Source organism: Aotus nancymaae, unplaced genomic scaffold (genome assembly GCF_030222135.1).
Source record: "Aotus nancymaae isolate 86718 unplaced genomic scaffold, 86718_ANA_hifiasm-v0.15.2.pri h1tg000003l, whole genome shotgun sequence".
Classification (NCBI taxonomy): Eukaryota; Metazoa; Chordata; class Mammalia; order Primates; family Aotidae; genus Aotus; species Aotus nancymaae.
Window position 1 is genome coordinate 24,906,676 of NW_026988414.1, and position 20,604 is coordinate 24,927,279.

At 42.7% G+C, this 20,604-nt stretch overlaps 1 protein-coding gene across 8 annotated transcripts in view; it reads right to left on the reverse strand.

The window, feature by feature from the left end:
• ZNF462 (zinc finger protein 462) overlaps positions 1 to 20,604 on the reverse strand; it is a 153,177-nt gene that overhangs the window by 79,439 nt on the left and 53,134 nt on the right. For 4 of the 8 annotated variants that reach the window (XM_064379236.1, XM_064379262.1, XM_064379246.1 and 1 more), the window contains exons 2-6: positions 12,184 to 12,433; positions 6,035 to 11,661; positions 5,106 to 5,270; positions 3,224 to 3,510; positions 171 to 289 (exon numbers count right to left, since the gene is read on the reverse strand). In XM_064379236.1, the coding sequence (XP_064235306.1) occupies positions 171 to 289; positions 3,224 to 3,510; positions 5,106 to 5,270; positions 6,035 to 11,661; positions 12,184 to 12,403 (6,418 nt within the window). In that variant the 5' untranslated portion in view covers positions 12,404 to 12,433. Of the gene's footprint in view, positions 1 to 170; positions 290 to 3,223; positions 3,511 to 5,105; positions 5,271 to 6,034; positions 11,662 to 12,183; positions 12,434 to 16,385; positions 16,679 to 20,604 lie in introns of those variants that run through there. The other 4 variants (XM_064379261.1, XM_064379270.1, XM_064379265.1 and 1 more) reach the window with 4 other exon arrangements.

Here is a 20,604-nt window from a genome sequence, read left to right on the forward strand (position 1 = left end):
ACTTTTTTCTTTATTTTTCTTTACTAGGTGAAAACAAAACTGAATATGCATCCATCCCAAGAATAACATTCTCAAGTGTAAGGCAAGACAATATTTCACTCAATAAAGACCATCAGGTTTCAAACTCAGAGAATGCTAAAGAACTTGTGCATTATCAATGCACAACTCACCAGCATGGGCTTTGAGTATATGTGTTTTCAGCCGGCTGTTATAGGAGGACTTGAAGGAGCAGAGTTTGCATCGGAATGGTTTATGGTGTCCGTGGTGGGTTTGCATATGGCGATCCAAACTTGATGTAGAAGGGAAACAAAAAGAAGAATGACAAAATTAAAAACTGCATACAGCATTTGCTCATTACCTTTTTCCAGGAATCCCACTTCTAGGTCGTTCAAAGTCCTTCTGTCTACTTTCCAATAATGGCATTTATCAAATTAATTAATTAATTTTCAAGAGTTGTACCTATTCTAAGAGGATAAGAAGCTAAAGGAAGAGATCAAGAGATTTTTTGGGGGGGGGGGATTTAAAGATACGGCAGTGGTAGCAGGTCATGGTAAGAATCTTTATTGTCCCTTCTTAGAGCTCTGATAACTGGAAGAGTGTATCTAAAAAGAGAAGGTACAATATGGGTGAATTCAAGCTTCCTGCCAAGCCAGTGAGAGTGCCTATCAATTAGTCTTCTAACTTATTCAAATAACAGAATGGGAATTAGAGAAATTTAGCATTTGAAAAGAGCTGACTTTCTTTTGGAATTCTAATTCTACTTTCATTGTGAACGCCAGAGTGAGGAAGGGAGGTTTCAAAGTGGCTGACCTTTTTGCAATGGGCTGTCTTGTTGCCAGGGTCTATATTAATATGGAGGCACAGTGCAAGTATGTTTAAAGGAGTCACGTGATCAAAAGGCTGCACATACCTTCTGATCCACACAGCCATGTTTGCTGTACATCTTCCAGAGGCAACTTACAAGGGAGTTATTTAATTACAATGAACCCCTACTACTTCATAATTATTAGTCTAAAAAAATAATAAATCTACCAAACAAGGTATGGGAAGAAGTTCTAATTTGTATCAGTACTCCAGAGAACTAAATTCTATTCCAAATGCCTCATGTGGGAACGGTACTCCTTACCATTTCAACATATAATGATCTTCTGAGCTCCAAAGCAACATTTTCAATTGCCACTGGACAGCTCCCTCTGGGTGTCCTTCAGTTATCTTAAACTCAACCTGTTCTAAACAAACCCATCAGAGTATTTTCTACAAAACAAATTCTCTCCTTCATTTCCTTATTTCTATAAATGGCATTAACCGTTCCCCCAGTTGAGTAGACTGGAAACCTAGGTGCCATTTGTATTTCACTTTGTGAAATACATGCATTAAGTCAATTTTTCCAAGTCAGCGAATCCTTCCCTTCAATCATTCCCTAACTTCTTGAACTAGCTACTATTATTGCTTCTTAATTCTTTGCTTCCAGCACCCATCATTTTTTTTTTTTCATCTCAAGAGCACAAGCCATGGAGTCAGACTACCTGGGATAAAATAATAGCCATTACTTATAGGCTGTGTGTCCTTGGGCAAATTACAATCTGTTTAGTGTTTACTTTTCTTATTCATAAGATGATGATAATGAGCCATACCTTATAGGAGTGTTTTCAGAATGAAATTAAGTAATACTTAAAGGTACTTAGTACAGTGCCTGGTATACAGTGAGATGCAATAAATGTTAGCAATTATAATTATTTATTAATTTGACTCTTCCTTTTGCCAGTAATTTAGATAATAAAATTTCCTGGCACTTAAAACTCCAAATATGGTCTCCTTTAAAGTATTAGACCTTATCTTTTACTATTCCTTTATATGTAACTTAAGGATTAGTCAAACTGAACCCTCAGCTAGGTCCCCAGTCAGCTTCATGGTCTCCTCCCTCAGTTGCTCCTCTACATTTATGTCCTTTCTGAATTATTCAAGTCCTATTTTCCTACTTTAAGACTTGGCCCAAATGCCCCTTAAGCTCTAAAACCTACCTGACTCTTTCAAAGTTGATACAACATTTCCTCTTTAAAACATCATAGTATTTTACTGGTATTTTCAAAGATGAGCTTTATTTTGCTGAATCAGTGTTTTTTTGTTTTTTTGTTTGTTTGTTTTAATTTAACAAACCAACCCTAGACCCTATGTTCCCTTAGGTGACAGACCATGGCCTGTGTCTTTATGTTTCTTAAAAGCATAGTACCTAAGACAGGATACATTCAATTATTCACAATTATTTACTGAAGTTCCACTCTGTGTCAGACAATGTGATAGATGCTATTCAATAAATACTTCATGAATTGAAGAGAACCCTACAAGTTTTATGCCAATGTATGGATCTGATGACAAAGATTAGATACTAGGCTCCATATAATAATAAAGTGTTTACAAGCCATCATAACCTGTGAAAACACCACCTTCTTCTTCTGTTTGACAACCACTAACTTGGCCCTTTATGTTTTGTAAGAAGCAAACAGTCCGATCATTTATTCAATAATTTTTTTTTTTTTAAAAAGCATGTCAGTCTTAGTCACCTTTATCCAAGACCGTCCAAATGCATTATTGAATATTTATCTTTCTTTTGTACAGCTGAAAGAGGAAGGCAACAAAAAGTTCTTAAAACCACCCCTTTCCATGGCCCCAAAAAGCCTTACACACCTATTCCAAACTTACACTTTCAAAGCTGTGATGAGTAATGGGAAGCCCCCTCTCCTCAATCTCCCTTTATGTTAAGCCTATCTTTGGAACCCATGAACTTCCTTACCTTTCAAGGTCTTCTGAAAAATTGCAGGGAATGTTTCTTTGGTCACATGGGTTCATAGTCCTAATTTTACCTCTTTAGCTACTCAGTTTTCCAAATGGACTTTACTTCCTCAAGCAATGATTAGATTTTGGCTGAATGTTTGACAGATGAATCAGGAGACTCATCTACTCTCCATAGCTACATTTTCCTTTGGGCAAATCATAGAATTCCTCCAAATCTCATTTTTAAAATGCCTCCATTTGCAAAATCTAATGCCATCCAATCAATCAGCCCCATTTTACAGATGTGGTGACTGAGGCTCCAGGTAACACAGTAGCAGGTGTGAACCATGAGTGGGGCTTTCTTACTCATCCAAGCTTCTGCTTTAGCTTACTGCCTTCCACTATGACATCCTCTCCCAGTAACCGCTAGTGACCCCTCAATAGCACTTACTTGTGCCTGAAAGCAGAAACAAAGGAGCAATACTGGCAGCTGTACTTGTCCTCGCGGGTAAACATGGCCAGGGCCAGGTGGCTCCTCTCATGAGAACGCAGCCCCTGCATGGACATCAGGACTCTGTCACATTGACTGCAATGGTATCCCCCCGGCCGGGTTTCATCCTCCAACATTCCATCAAGCAAGCAGTGTTCACCATCCACCCGGCCCACCAGGGCGCCACTGGCGTCTTTGGCTGCTTCCAATCCATCCAGGAACAAGTGGGCAGGGTCATCCGCCTCCTGCTAAGAGAACCACACACACACACATGCCCCACCAACAAAATAAATATCCATCATCATTGCCCCCAGCTTTCTTTTTCTCCCTTCATTCTCCCAAACTCAACAGTGTTTCTTGTCAAAGCTTCCTCCCCTGCCTCTCTGGCTACCCCTAGAGGGAGAGCAAGCCCAATTGTCATTATTCATGCGGTGGAGGTGATTTTAGGATAACATATCTGGACAAAGGTTGCTACTGTTTGGGAAATGTGAACAAAGGGTTCTCCCACTCTGAAGAGAGTTCACTCACTTCTTCCCCATCTTAAAAGAAAATTCAAACTGCGATCCCATCTAAGCTGACATAAAGTTGGGATAGGGTTGTGGCTCACAGAAAAAGAGAGAAAGAAAGGAAGAGAAAGAAAAGCAAAGTCGTGTGGTCATTGAGGAGCCTTGGGCCATTATCTGGAATGGAAGTAAAGCAAAAGGTCTTGCTCTCTGCTCGCTACCCTGTAGATGGTGACTTCACCCTATGACTGGAGACTGCTACATAATCAATTCAAAAAATTAAGGAGCAGCCTAGTTTTAAGTCACCTGTTTTTTTTTTTTTTTTTGAGATAGCTCCTTGGATTACTGATTACACAGAAAAAGCCCTTCTGTCTCTCTCACATGATCCCAGGAAACAAGCCTGGGACACACCACAGTGGTGTATGAAAGAAGCTGACTGCTGCTATCCCTGCGTTACCACTGTGCTGCCAAAAGACAGAACGCTTCAGTCTTCAATTAAGAAAAGTAGAGGCTTTATCTTCATGTTAAATTGGCAAAATAGGATGTAAGCTCAAGAAGGGCAGATGACAAAAATACATTCGCATGTACCCATAGAGAAAGGGCAGAACCCTGAAATGACTTCTGTTTTAATAAATAATAGGGCTTAGCAATAACCTGGAAGACAGGGATGGTGGCTTGGCTATTGACGTGGTGGCTATTAGGATTATGATGTTCAAAACAGGTGGCCTAATAAAAGTCAGGGGGAAAAGGGAAGACACTTGTCAGTATCATATGGGAGAGGGGCTGGAGGAGACAAACCAGGTCAAAGGGCTTTCGGGGTAAATTGTGACTAAATGCTTTTAGTTTTAGATTTAATGTCTCTTGCAGTTCCCGGAGGACCCAGGATAAGAAGACAAAGATTCTCCTAGGCTCTCTGCATCCTCAGCCAGATGAGAACAGTAAGAAGTCAGGAGGTGGGAGGAGCAGAAGATGATGGGAACAGAACCCACTTGATTCCTCTTAAGAGCTCAGGCAACTTGGAAGAACGAAGACCTAATGGCACTAAACGCAGAATAGAAGGACGACCCGAAGCCTCCTAGACCGAGAATCTTGGACCTTCTGTTGCCACCAAACTATCCGCGTGGAAGGAAACCAGATCGAAACTCGACCTTCCCCTGTACAGAAAGATGAGGAAGGTCCAACCTGCAAAGAAATCAAAACAAGCCAAACCAATCCAAGCATAATTCAGGAATGCTCGCATTCTGAGATGCTCTTTCCTGAGCTGCTTTGGGCAATGCAGTTAATAAGTAACTCGAATCGCTCACACACAAGAATGCTCATCCAGACCTTCCAGTTCTCACCTTCACAGCAGCTGACACAGCTGGGACATTGCCATACTGGACGTGCTTTCGGAGGTGATTGCAGATGGCTCGGAGCGTTGGGTGCACTTCCACACAGAATTTACATTTGTAGCCCACCACTTTCCTCTCCTTGATCTTTGGCACCTCTTCTAAGTGACCAAAAGGCTGGTAAAATACAGTGGTAGCCATCAGTACTCCGAGCCCTCCCTCAATCGTCGGAATTTATTCTTGCAGTTTACCAACATGTTTTATTTTAAAGCAGATTAGCAGGTTAAAAACCAAGGGAGATATAGGCGAGTATTTTTATATAACATATTTGTCAGCACCATGGCACACTGCCTACTATGCAAAGTCTTTGGAACAAATGCATTACGGCTTGTGAGTAGAGAAGATTTCTGTGCAGAAGCTCATCGTCACCGCCACTAAGTTATCTGGTTTTCAAGCCAGTTTCAACTAGGCAGGTGCAACGTTGCATAGCTGTGCCATTAATGAACTTCTTGATAAAATAAAATCTACTCCTGGAGACGTTAGGTTCATGTAGCAAACACTGAAGACCAAGACATGGCTGAGAAGTGCTAATGGTACCAAGAGACAGCCCACACTGCCTTAGGAAAGAGCGAGCGTTGTTGTAAAACTAGGCTTCAGATAAAGCTACTTGGCAGAAAGACATACATAGAAACCACCCCAAACCTCCCCTGGGGAGCCATGGGAGGAGTCAAAGGGAAGGAGGGAGGGGATTGGGACCAAGGAGAGGGGTGAGCACAGAATGGGAGATAATCAAGCTCGAAATGTTTAATTGACTTATTGAGCTCTCTGGCAAGCTAAGTCACTAGGAAGCCTGCAGCAGTTTGGCTGGCAACGAAGAAGTGCATGTGGGCACCAGTGATGAGAGGCCTCCTGGGGGAAGGGAAATCAAAACATATCCTTACCCTCTCTTGTTTGAAATCTGCAAAAGCACCATCTGCATATTTCTGCTTGCTCAAAAGCTGTTTCCTCCTCTCCTGACGTTTGGCACGCTTCTGGAATTCCTCATTGTGAATGTTCAAGTGTGAGGTCAGCTCGGCTGTGCTTTGCAGTTTGCTATCACAGTGCTTACACTGGTAGGCGGAGTTCTGCAAGCGGGGGCCGTTGCCCAGAATGATGAAGTCCCTCTTTAGGTCCCGACTGTGGTGGTCAGTGTAATGCATGCACAGCAGCTCTGCAGTGCTAAAGGACAGCTTGAAGCATTTGATGCAACGGAAAGGAAGCCACTCGATTTCCTGAGCTTCACCCTCTACCTCGGCTTTCTCAAAGCTGCCTCTCTCCTCTTCTTCCATCAGCGTGGGCTTCTCATGCTCATCTGCATAGACGGCCGTGAAGTAGCCCCCCAACTTGCTGGCATGCTGCTTCTTTGGGAACACCCCTGGGTGGCGCTTCATGTAATGGGACACGATGCCCTTCTTGCTGAACGACTGGAAAGAACACAGGGAGCACTTTTTCTTCTCCACTGCCCGCCGAAGTTCCTCGCTCAGCTGAGGGGAGTCGTCCTTGGGTGGAGATGGGATGATGACCTTGTTGGGCTTGTCACTGATGGTCCTGGAGGCTGCCAGGCAGTGGGTGTAATACGCATCGATGTCGTGGCGCTTCTGGTAGTGGGCTGCCAGACCTTTGCGGATGGGGTTGGTGTAGGCACACAGGGCGCACTTGAAGAGGTTGTTCTTGCCTTCTGGCTGGGCTCGGACATTATTGTGCTTGATGCGGTAGTGCCTGGCAATCCCCTTCCTCGTGGAGCAGAAGTACTTGCAGAGCTGGCACCGGAACACAGTGTGGGAGACCAGGTGGGAGGTAGAGAAGTGAGAAGTGGACACGGGCTCCTCTCCCACCTCCTCCTCAGTGATGGAGACTTGGGAGGGGCTCACTTCAGTGGTCATCTCGGGCTCGAGGGGAACTGGCAGCTTCGGAGGCGACTGGGAAAAGACATCAAATTCAGGCTGATTGTGATACTTCTCGTAGTGGATTTTGAGTTTCTCCAAAGTGCCGTGTGTGTACGGACACAGTTTGCACCGGTAGGCACCATACCCTTGCTTGAAGATCCTGCTCGTCTCCTCCACGTCATTCTGGGATATGTCAGCAGACTGCTCTACGTCGTGTACAAAGTCCTCAGCAGTCACCTTGATGGACGGGTGTCGCTTCTGGTAGTGGGTCAGGACGCCATGGATGCGGGTATTGATGTATGGGCAATGCCTGCATTTGTAGACGGCACCTGGGTTGATGTCAATGTCCTGGGCAAAGTCAGCAGCCTTCACTTTCATGCCAGGGTGCTTCTTCCCATAGTGGGTGAGAAGACCGTGCAAGTTGTTATACTCAGATTGGCATACCGTGCACTGGTATGGGGTGGAAGATATGGCGGGGTTGGCTGAAGCTAGCTGCAGGCTTTTCTCTGGGGAAAGTCTTGCATCCTCTGGACATTCAGCTTCCTGCTCTGGGAGAGGGGTGGGTATACTGTTTTCACAATTCACAGGACCTGCCAACTCTTCGGATGAAAGAATGGGCTTCTCTACAGCATCTTTCTCCTTGATGATGTCCAGCAGCACTGACTCATCACCATTCATGGCCCAGGGGTGGAATGCTTGGTAGTGATTGGTGATGTCCCAGATGGAGACAGCTTCAAAAACACAGTCCCTGCATCTGTAGGTTTTGGCTTCGGCTGGCATTGCAAGAGAGGGAGGGGATGGGTCTGGCCCAGCCCAGAGTTTAGTAGCCATGTAGGTGTAATCAACATAGTGTTCTGGATGCCTCCGTTGGTAATGTAGGAGCAAACCACTGGGCTCCATATGGGAGTAGATGCACCACTCGCAGTGGTAGCCAGCTTCTATCAAGCCATCTAGAAATGCCCATCGCATGATGGATGTGACTGTGGCTTTCAGGGCAGGGTGGTCTTTCTTGATATGCTTCCTCAGTGCATAGAAGTAGGGGGAGGTATATGAGCACTGCCTACATTTGAGTGCTCGGAGTTTCGTTTTGTCCCGCTCCAGGTTAGAGGGGGAGACAAGCACACAGCTGGCAGGCTTCTTCTGGTTTCGGTCACAGAGGCTTCGGATGGTGGCCGTATGCTGCCGGATCACATCTGCGTTGGCCTTGAAGTCTCGGTGCTTCTTCTGATAATGAATGAGTACCCCTTTGACCGTCCGGTTCCCATAATCACAGTGCTGGCAAAAGAACATCTCATTCTCCACAGGAGGGCCATCTCTCTCAGAGCTGCTTCGGTTCAGCTGTTGCATGGGGGCGGGTGGCCGGGGGGAGCCTTGGGGCCCTTCAACCCCTCTCATCATTGCAGCTGTGGGAGGAGCCTGTCTGATATATTTGGCAGTAACCTTTATTTCTGGGTGTCTTTTCTGGTAGTGGACAAGCACTCCCACAACTGACCGATTGCTGTAGGAACAGTGTTTGCAGTAGTAAAGCTCAGTACTGAGGTCTGGTGGCGGGGGTTGTGGGGGGGGTGGGGAACCCATGTTGGACATTTTGGGAGACATTGGAGCACCCACCTCAAATGATAATTGAGAAAGGGCAGAGCCCCTGTCCACAGACACCATTCGCATAGTTTTCTGGATCCTAAAGTAGGAAGCCTTTTCTTCGGGGTGTTTCTTCTGATAATGAACCAAGACAGAATGCATGTTGGGGCTTGCAAACGAACAAACATCACAATCATAAACAACAACAGTGTTGACCAAAGGGTCCTTCTGATTTTCACATTCAGGACTAAAGGTCTTGGAAGGAGTGTTTTTGTTGAACGTAGCTGGCAAACCACCACCACGAGCCACGGGCGTGGAAGTCGCCATGTTCTTGGGAGCTGAATTCAGAATCTCCCTCAGGGTCTGGGATTCTGTATTCAGCCCTTCCTGCTGCTCCACGACATAGCTGGAAAATATCATCGCGTTGTTGATCTTCACCGTGGGATGCATTCTTTGGTAATGTGGCATCAGGCTTCTAACATTTGGGCTCGTGTATGAACAAAACCGACACCGGTAGATCAGGTCTGAGTGATCAAAGTTGAGTACATTCATGGCTTCTGGGTGGTGTTCGCCATAATGCTGCTGGAGATCTTCAAAGTTGGTGTAATCGATGTAGCATTCCAGGCACCTGTACACTGCACTGTGATCATTGGGGTCCAAGATGTACCTAAAGCTGAATTTAATGTATGGATGCATTCGTTGGTAGTGGGTGCTAACACTCCGGGCAGATTTGTTGTTAAAGTCACAGTGTTTACAATAGTAAAGCCTTCCAGAGTCACCAAAGTCTGTGTTTTCATTATTGTGCTCGGTCCCATAGATGGGAGTTTGGGTATTCAGCAGAGCAGTATTGGAAACTTGGTGATCTTTCATGTTTGTTGAGGAGCCGTAATAATCCTCTTCATCTTCAGAAAGGGTGAGCTCAATCTCAGCCCCATTGGTTGCGTTGTAATCGTGGGTGATGCTTCTGAAGTTGGGTTCCTTCTGGGACTCACTGGTATCTCTTGCCCATATCTGTTGGGCAGAAAAGGAAGTGGGAACCTCTATGATGGGTTCTGTCGGCTCTTCCTCCCTGTCCAACTCAACCTCTATCTCCACTTCGTTGTCTTCCTCTTCCTCTTCATCATCCTCAACATTGATCACTGCATCTTCCTGCTGTTTGGTTTGGTTAATTTTGCTCTGAAGGTTGCTTGCTATCTCATCAATCCTGGTTCTCTTCTTCACGGGCGACAAATCTAGAGGAAAGTCATTGGCAAGCTTCCTAGAGGCCTTAGCTACAAAATTGTTCTTGGAGGACAACCCAAGAATTGAGGTCTGACTTTTCTTCACAGTGTTGCTGGAAGAGAGGTGGCTGTCTGTCTCATTTTCCAATGGTAGGCTCGAGGGCTGCCCCTCGAATTTTGGCAAGTTGTCACAGAATGAATGTTTATGCTGCTGATGGACTCTTAGCCCTTTCAGAGTCGTGGTGGAGTAATTACACATGGTGCATTTGTAAGGGTGCAGAGGTGCGGCTTGTGTGGGTGGCTGTGGCTGCTGCGTTGGTGGTGGCTGTGTTTGTGGCGGGGGTGGCACCTGATGTGGTGGCTGCAGCTGTGGTGGCTGTGGCTGCTGCAGTGGTTGTGGCTGTGATGGTGGTGGTGGTGGCGGTGGTGGTGGTGGTTGTGGTGGCTGTTGTTGCTGCAAGGGATCCAACATGACTCCTGACTTTCTACCATTGATGCTTGAGCACTCGTAAGACACCATACCTTCATTCAGTGAGGAAGAAATGCTTTCACTCTGGGAATTCACAGCATCCCAATCTGATGTACCCGTGTGACACTGTTTGTGAGCCCCAAGTTTCAATGAGCTCTTGCAAGTAAACGGACATTCGTCACATTTGTAGACAGCTGTCTTTCCAGATAAGTGGATGTTTTCTATGTGACGGGAGATGCTACGTCGATGCATGGTGAGGAAAGGACAAAAGGGGCACTGGAACCTATTCATGAATCTTCTAAATGGAATCCCCTTGGTCTCCAATAATTTGTTGCCATCTGAGCCCATCAGCTGCTCTGCAGACAGGCCTGATGTCTGGTGATCCATAGCATTTAAACCATTCTCACTGTCTATTTCATTTAACTCTTCATCAGAACTAGAGTCATTTAGCATGCTGTTAGTTTCCAGGTCAGCAGAATTGGTCATGTCAGTCATTCCATAACGGGATCTCTCTGCCAAATTAACTAAACCAGAATTGTGAGGTGACTTCGGCTTCATCTGAGGGTAAGACATGGGCGAAAACTTGGAAGCTGAAGAAGAATTAGGTCTCATGATGGAGTTGCCTATGGAGCCCCTGAAGTTGGAGACGGTAGTATTGGGTATCTCCCGGCTTGCAGCATTCATAGTCAGATAGGTGGAGTTGGAAGTGGGGCTAGGGGAATTCTTGTTCGGCACATCAGGTAGATTAGTCCCTTCTTGTTGCTGTCTGAGACTGGAAAGGATCTTGACCATACTGCGGTGTTTCTTCATCATGTGGTCACACCAACGTTCTCGGCGGGGGGTCTGGTAGCTGCACCACTCACAACAAAAGTTGCCTCGAGATTTGGTCAAAGGCTTGACCATAGACTCTAAGATGCTGCGCTCCACAACTTCTGCTGGCAGTTCCTTGCAGGGGTCCTGCAGGGATACAGGCGGAACCACAGGGTCTGGCATTGGAGCAGGAGCAGGTGGGGCAGCAGTGGTCTCCTTCAAATTGTTTTTGTGATACATCTTCTGATGCTTAATTATTCTTGCCCTTCTTGGTGACTTGTATGTGCAAAACTGGCAAGAGAAGACCTTTCCAAAACCCTCGTGCATCATGATGTTATAATTTAAGGATCCTGGGACAGGGGGTCCTGCCGAACTCCCTTCAGCTTGAGCTCCATGGACCTTTCTAGTGTGTTCTATGAGGAGGTTTTTTGACCTGAAGTAGCGTACACAGAACTTGCATTGAAAAAACTTGTTTGTTGGTTTGGGATTAGCGGCAATATGCTGACCATAATATCCTGGACTGTGGCTATAGTAACTTCCGGTCCCCAATGCAGTTACATTTTGACCTAAAGGAAAAGCATAAGGAAAGTGAGAGGTTTAAACAAAGCAAAAGAGAATTAAGACATTCAATCATGCAAATCAGTACCATCCAATTACTCTTCATTACTAAACATCACACGCAAAAGGCCTGAAGTCTCAAGATGAGGCCCTGAAGAGTATTTGTGAAGCATCAATAAACCTACATGTATTGCACCTTCTCATGGATAAAGATGCAATGCACAGCTTTAGGTATCCTCCTCATCTCCATAAATAAGCCACACAGCTATAAAAATACAAGTTTCATAAATTTTAATACTTTTTCTAGAACTTTCCAAGCTATTACCCTGTTCTCAAAATTAAAAGGTAGGATATATAAGGAAGCTTTTGAAAGGATAACCACCTAAAATACTCAAGAAGAGATACATGATGCCCAAATCACAAAAATGGCTAGCAAAACACAAGAAACTATTAAGAACCATGGCCATAGGCTAAAAGGAAACAAAAGCAATTAAAATACATCAGACATGCTGAGTTTAGTATAGCTTTACCTGATAAATCTTCTGCAATGGCAAATTCATCCTTTATAGAAGAAAACTCCACCTCTGTTTGATTACTGGCATTCATGGACCCGGATCGTGGCTCATTCGCATTGTCCTCAGCAACATCAGTTGGCTGCAGAAATGCCGTGTGGACATCCTGAATGTGTGCCTTGAGATCTTCATAAGACGGGGCTCTGAAATCACAGCCATCACACTGAAGCACCTCCATGATCTGGGTCTACCCTCTCACATTAGGAACCTGTGGCAGAAGTCAGAACGACACATCTTAAGGAATGCACTAATCACATAACTCGAGCTGATGGGGCTATGTATCCATTAATGGGAAAACATTCCAGTATCAGTAGATTTCTCTTACTGGACTTTACCAGTTGGAACACTGGCTAAAGACAGGCAATCAGATATAATGGAGATGGTGTCCTTGACTTCATAACTTCAAAGAAGGAAAAAAACCAGATAAACATTTTCTTGCTTGATATATCTTCCAATGCCATTTGTCAAGGAAACGCTTAATACTTCAAAAGTTTTAGAAGTTTCTGAGTTTCTCCACTGAATCCAAATTTCTTGGTAACTTAATGTTGGCTTTGGTTCTGCTTTGGACTCATTTTCTTTTTAAACTGGAACTATCTCAAAAATAAAGAGGATGTCCACACAGAAGAAAAGGAAAATTTCAACCTTCATTAGCTGTTTATTTAATATTATTACCTTGGTATTTTATCACCAAAGGGTGTAGCATTTAATCTTGTTAGTGGAGATAGAGTGTTCTTACTGTAGCTTTTCTTATTTTAATAACTTTGCTGATGTTGGGGTGTACCTCTCTTTCCTTCCTTCTCCAAATAGTTTAGTTGTGGGTTTTTTTTTTCCATGAGCTAAATGACTATTTGATCTTTTACGACCTACCAATTATAACCTAACAGCTTCTTCAATCTAATTAGGTCATAAAATATTTCTCATGAGGTTTTCAAACCACCAACTTTGGATGACAATCCAGTTTCTGTTTAAAAGTTGCACCTTGGTACCTCAATTTGAATTAAGACAACAGAAACTTGCATTTTTGAAGAGGGGCTTCTAAGTCATGACTTTTTCTTTTTCCACTTCTTTCCTTTACAAACATGAAGTATATACCTGGATGCAAAAAGCTGTGAACCTCCTGTGGAATAAATCAAAACTTGCCCAGCTACCTTCATTCTGCTATTTACTGTATGAATGAAATATATAGAAAGCTTCACACTAACTGAATGGAGAGTCCCACCATCAAGAAGTCAAACATACATTAGAAAGGTGGAGTCCTTCCTATCTTAATGTATATTCTAAGTTGAGATACACTGTTACTATCTTAATGAGTAAGTTACTTCATTAATTAAGATCATCACAAACTCTACTGAGTCACTGTATTCTAGAACCAGATGTCCAAGAACTAATGCTGTAGCCAACGTATTTTATGATGTAATACTCTATACTTTTACTGTAAAAGATAAACTATTTCTGTAGGAAGAAAAAAGTCCAGTAATAATATGTCAATGTAGTGAAAGAAGTCATCGCACAAGGATTTTCTATCAAAGAATGTTCCTCCTGATCGCCTGCTAAAATAACTTCTGGCAAGTCCAGTTCTGGACAGACTGAGCTTGCAGAGTGAGCCGCAGATATTTACCTCCTCTTCTTTCACCCAGCAATTTATCCTTTTTCAATAAACATTGAACTGTGCACCAGACTCTTTTCAGCTAAGTCTCAATATTCCAGATACACAAGCTTTTATGTCTAAGCACCAACCCAAATTGTGTGGAAGAGGTTGCTATCAGCTCTGGATCAAATTACAGCAGTCACTGAGGCCCCACCCCACTTCTCCTTTCGCACAGTCCATTAGACCTGAAAACAAATTTTTCCATGGTGCAGACAACTCCTGCATTTAGAACACTTCACAGAAAAAAGCAGATCATCCAGTGTGCACTACCCATCCCCCAAGCTTAGTCCTTTCATCTCAGCCAAACAAGCCACAGCTCTGCTGAATGTGTTTATCACACTTTCAAGAGATATGAGCTCCTGCGTCACTGAAGCTCTAAGACTCAGTAAGCTGCCCTAGTCCTCTGAGCTTTAGGGGCAGCCATTTTAGCTCAGAGCTTCTCCTCCGTGCACAACATGGCTTCTCCTGGATTCTGCTAGGCTAACAACCAGAAATGAATGCTAGAAGAGCAGGCTGGGCTCCTCCTATGCTCTTCTCTTCCCAACAAAGAATTAACTGTTTTCATTTCTCTCTGAAAAGCAGCACCTTTCTCCTCCTCAAATGTCATTCACCAAGATCTCCAAAGGTTCTTTTATTCCATGATTGATATGCTGGTTCGTTAGTCCCAGCAGAGCTCTGGTCAGAGCAGGATGACCCTGGGCCAGATCTTGTTCTACACCAGGATTTAGGGGTGCAGTGGGGGGACCTCCAGAATGCCTTGGCTTCTTGGGAGTCGTCCTTCCATACACAGAAGACATACCATCCGACTCTGCTTGCCAGATTCCAAAGTCTAATGACCTTTGTTAATCACCAGCCAGTCTGTCTGCATCAGCAGACCCTGCCAACAGACACACCCTTCAACACAAAGGCTGTAGCTATTCCTTTTAAAGGAGGTTCTCTGAAAGCTCCATTGTGTAGCAGAGAGGAAAACAAAATCTCTTCCCTTCAAAACTTCAAGCCTTTAGAAATAATGCAACAAAAGGCTTTCTGCTGTGTGTCTTTTGGAAAGTTTGAGCCTGATTTGCACAACATCAACAAAAGTTACGGTTCTGCAGAAGGCAAGCAGGGCACCTTCGGCATTAAGTCATCCACCTAGAGATGAAATTCACCTCTCTATGCAGTTCTCTAATATCTAATATTTCTCCATGCCTTCTGAAGCTATTATCAAGGATGCTAACTTCACTGGACACAAACACAAACTAACAATCTCCTTGTTCTGCTACAAAGGAGATTAAAGGGTTATGAGATCAGAAAAAGAGCCACTGATTTGGAAAAAGAAGAGATGATGAAAGTGATTTCCTAATGGGTTCTAGCTTTCATGTTGTTGCAGTCTCTGACTCAAAAATAGCTCAGAGCCTTAGAAGAGGTTAATCTCCAGGCCGCTGAGAGAACCAGCATAAGATAGAGCGAATGGCCTTCAATTTCATGTCTGTACCAAGTACAGAAAGGAGGATGTAGCCTATTTTGAAAGCCATCTTGCCTTTGTGTACACATTTCTCCTGAAGATGCTGACAGAAGAAGCAAACAGAAATTGCTGGCATGGCCCAATCACAGAGATAGAAACTTGATGTGTTTATGAGACGGTGCATGGGCACATGTGCAAAAAATGAGATCAAGTGGAGAAGGGAGTAGGGAAGGACAGACACAAAAACACTGGACATGAGGATGACCCATTCATCAACCACAGTATGTTTTCCCAGCAGATGGTAATCCTCTAAGAAAGCAAAACTGAGAAAAAAAGGTGAGAAATAACCTCTGCATATTTGACTGCTTCATCAGTCCCGAAGAGCAGCAACCCTAAGAGGCTAACCTAGTCACTGATCTGCTATAATATTATGATTTTAAACTAAAAGCTTTGATCTCATATCTACTTACTTCATTTAATAATACCATGATTATGAAATCAGCAATATACTTTTTTTCTTACCAAAATCAGCAAAATCAAAAGTAGAAGAGGAAGTTTCTGAACTAACTAAAAACAGCCTATTGCAAAAGGTCATGAGATGAATCAACAAATCGAACAAGCACCTCTGTCTCTTACCCCAGATGTATCTCCAGGCCCTTGAAGGTCACATAGGCTTCAAATGCCTAGACTTTAAACACTCCCCATCATGATGCCTGCAAGGTGAACACAGGTTCATTCTAAAATAACTAGCACCTAATGTGACTGGCTCTCCTAACATGAAACCCCAGACCATCCTAATTATGCGCTGCCTTTAGTACCACTTATTGGTTGCTGGTTTGTTCAGTTTGCATTTATAATTTGAGGATTTCAAAATGTTAGATTTTGACGGGAGACTCAAAATCCAATTGTTCATGTTTGACAAACTCTGGAAGATATAAAGAATATTCAGAGAGGATGCCAGAGATTTCAAACATACATACAGAAATGGATAACAATAAATTATGGACAAAGGCTGCTCATTTTCAATCTTAAGAACACCAATTTTAATTTATACCACCTGCCACCTACTTTCTGTGCTCAGAATTCCGGGGATCCATTATGCCTCAGTTTTCCCTCCTGTGAAGTAGGAAGGAGACCAACCACAGCTTCATCGTCCATCCTTCCAACTTACTGCTCAGATGTAACTGGAGCATGGAGGCGTTGACGCTGTATAGCATTCTTACAGGCCCGCCACCATCACTTGGTCCAGGTCAGCTTGGCAAACACTGCTCTTTAGTTTGAGGGCCCAGGAGCATAAATGTGGTCCTCAAGTAAAAATCCCAGCTATCTTCAGGAAGTGACCAAATTAAAAGGCATAGGCCTTGCCTGGATCTAACCTGTTCTCTGACTGAAGGACTGCAGCCCAGAAATAAAGCTGTGAAGTACTACAGCCATGTGATTCAGTAGCAACTAATTATAACCTTCAAAGCCTTTGAGAAATAGAACCAGAAACACCATAAGGTGCTTTTCCTCTGTCCACTCCAGAAACCTACTTTCATTTATAAGACACTAAACTCCCCAGTTCTCCTCAATCATAATGCTAATAAAAGGTTCTCATTAGCACCTGTTGTTTGAACTTTTGTTAGTTTCCTTTCTTATGAATGGAAAACCAATTATCCAAGGACAGGTAATAAAGTACATAAATTCTGGAATAGTTCAGCTAGAAAAACAGAAAAATCAAGAACCTAAAGATCACTGCAAAAAATGTATTTGCAGATCAGAAACTGTTGATATGCTGAGGTCAAAGAGTTGTGATGTGTATTGAGAGGTTAATATTTTTAATTGCAAGCCCCAGGACCTTAAGATGGAAAATGATTTTTTGAAAAAAGGCACTAGTAAATTTGTGAATGTTGGGTTGCTATTCTTAGCAACAAAGGGAGTTCTATGTCACCACTAATCATTTACTCTTGTTATGGCTGAAGTGGAAGTTCTAATAATTTAATAATCATTTAAAGCATCTTTCCACAGAGTAATAAAATGAAAAGTTGAGGTGAAATCTCTTTCAGGAACAGTAGTTATGGAACCAAAACTACAAATGCAAATATAGAATGTCCAAATAAATAAATAAATATATATAATTATATATATATAATTAATTACATACATATGTATGTAATTAACTTACTTGATTTAACTTGAATTCATATATGGGCATATGCCCTCCTAATTTAACAAGAGCTGGGGCAGAATCAGTTCTTTTCTGAATAAATACAAATGACATAGGTACTCGTTCCATGAAGTGTAAAAAAATAAACCAGCAAAGTAAACCAACAAGCAACTTCCAACAACAAACTACCTCCAACAATCCCATAGCAATTGGTACTACTATAGATTCTGGCTCACCATGTGGTCTTCAAATGTCCTATCAAATGTTTTATACTGTTTGCTACATGATCTAAGCAGTTCTGTGTACTCTTGGCAATTCACCATACTAATGAAAGGTTTAACATATCAGGGAGGATAAATAATTAAGGAATTCAGAAGGGAGACACAGCTGTTCTTCAAAACCAAATTTTCAGAAGAGAAAGGATTAATTTGCAATCACATATGTAACCCCCAATATGAGATTGAATTTAAATAGTAGCAGGGAAATACCATGAGACCAAGTCCCGCCAATGCATGTGGCCTCTGTTGTATACAGTTGGCCTGGTCCATCTGTGGGACCTTGTACATAAGCACAAAGTCTGAAGCAGGCAATCTGCAGATTAATAACCCAGTCACCTACTGGCCAAGGATGCTAGCCTTCAGGTTACTTTTTATTTTAGGTTTGTTCTCCTGCATAAAGTTTTCAAGTGCTACAGAGTACATTGGAGTACTATTTCTTAATAGATACCTTTGGGATCATCATTAAAATGAAATGAGCATCTAGGGAGGTAATCCAAGGGGCTAAAAATGTTGGATATGTAAATAAGAAGTGATTCCGACTGAGTGACCTGTTATGAAAGCAGGTAGTGACTGTCTCATACAGAAAGAGATACTACATACCTTCTGGAGAATTCATGCATTCCTTTGCAATGATATAAGGCTAATTGAGGCCAACAGGCCAATAGGCAGTCTGCCAGCTCTCCTGTCCTTAGAAAAGGAAGCATGTGATTTGAATAAGGAGATAAAAGGAGAGAAGGGACAAGAAAAGAAAGGGAGGAAGCAGGGTGATATCTCAGTAGCTTTCAGACTTCATTGTCTGTAAAGGGGAACTTGTGCTGGATAATTCTAATTCTGAGAAGCGGCTCGACAATTTTCTTGAGATGTGGCTTAGAAACAAAACAAAACAAAATGAAGATGCCTCCCCCTCACTGAAATTCTCAACATGCAACCATGATAAATGAGATTCCAGCTCATCATGTCCTTTCAAATGATGGGAACCATTCTTGTTGTCCCAAGAATGAGTAAGTGAGAAATAATAAGTCTAGAGGAATTCTCTGAAATGTCATGGGTTCACCAGGAAGTTCCTTGGAAACTCTGCAGCCGTTCTTGCCCTTGTACTTAGAACAAGAGATAACTGATTTCTCTCCTCCAGAGCTTAACCTCGCCCAAACAGCAGAGACAGAAAATCACGATGCTCCTTTATCGACTCTTCAGAATGCTGGCTGGGTTTCTACAGACACTTTTCACACAAGAACTCTCATTATAAAAATTGTAAAATTAAAGGGAAGTTGCAGATACGCTGCTGGGTCTTCATTACAGAACCGATTAAGACGCAGAGTAAGCAGAAGCTGCAGGAAAAGTCATCTTCCGTATCATGAAAGATCAAGACATGGATTGAGAACTTTCCCTGGGGGCTGGTCAGCCTGACTGACCTTGAGCCTTGGGGTGTCTTCATGGCCCAGAGTGTTCCTGGCTTATAAGATTCAGCCAAACATATCAAGTCTCAATTCTACAGACTGAGTGAATGAATCCAGAAACCATTTTTAACAACTTACCTTGTTTTCTATTACTATGCAAAGAAAAAAAAATGATGTATGGTCATTGACTTGTGGAGGGTGTGAGGAAGTTTTGCTGAAATAACTTCTTTTATCTGGGGAAAATCTCAATCTAATCTCTCTGAGACTTACTCACTTTTGTGTGCTCATCATTTTCTCAAAATATTCAGACAATTCACTTCCTTTAGATGAGAATGATTCTGAGCCGGCCTCCATCAGTGGCAGGCCCTGATGTAATAACCCTTCCAGTCTATTTTCTTACAGCAGACAAAACTGATTACCTAAGTCTGGCACCTGGATCTGTCTGTCTGTGTCTTTCTCCAAACCATGGTTTCTAATATAACTACCCCGTGAAGATAAAGTCCTAAACAGCCTGCTTTCTGAAAAGGCAAACAGTGCCTGGGCCTATGTAGACCACAAAGGCTTTCAAGTCCTCCTACCCGAGGAGACTGTGATTTTTTTCTTCCTCTTGGCTTCTGCCTGTAGCAGAAGCAATTAGAAGGCTGTCCTTCTCTCTTATCAAACTAACCAACTGGCCCATTCAGATCCATTAGTTTTCCTACCCTTGCTTCAACAAATTAATGCAATCTTATAGCAGGAAAAACATCATATGTATTTCTATATGGGACTGGAAGATATCCCAAAATTAGAATTTTTTTTTAATGAAAGCCAAGAAATTTCTTTTCTCTTGCAATCCCCAATCTACTTTCAGCAAGTAAGTTTATTCCTGAAAATTCCTGTATCCCAAGAACCAAGCAGAAAGCTCAGACATTTGTCCACCAACACAACAGTAGACTTTATTACCAGGTGAAAACACTACAGTGCTCAGGTTAAGTAGCCAAGCTTCACATTCCATAAATCCAAATGATAAATCCCATTTTTGCCCAACAAAGTTAGGTTTTTTAGCATATTCATTGTTGAGCTGTTTAAAAAAAAAAAAGGCATACAGAAATGCCTAGCCAGCCAATTAAGGAATTTGTTCTCAGGTCACTAAAACCAAAAAGTGACAGTAGGTATGATGTCTCTGCCTGCCATCTTCACCTTGAGAACAAGTCTTCTGAGGCCCTTACTTTGATCATTTTGCTAAATGAAGAGATTAGATCATGATATTCAACCTTTTTGTACAAAGGACCTGTTTTACAAGATTTTCTTCTCATATTTTGTAAGATTTTTTCCAGATTAAATTCATTCCCTTACATTTTATTATTCAGAGACATATAAATGCCAGTCTTCATGTGATTGCCTTCTTATAAATTAAGTCCCAGGCTCAAAGATTCTATTCCCCATGGGGCTTTCCTTGACAACTCTTATCTAAAGTTAGCTACCAC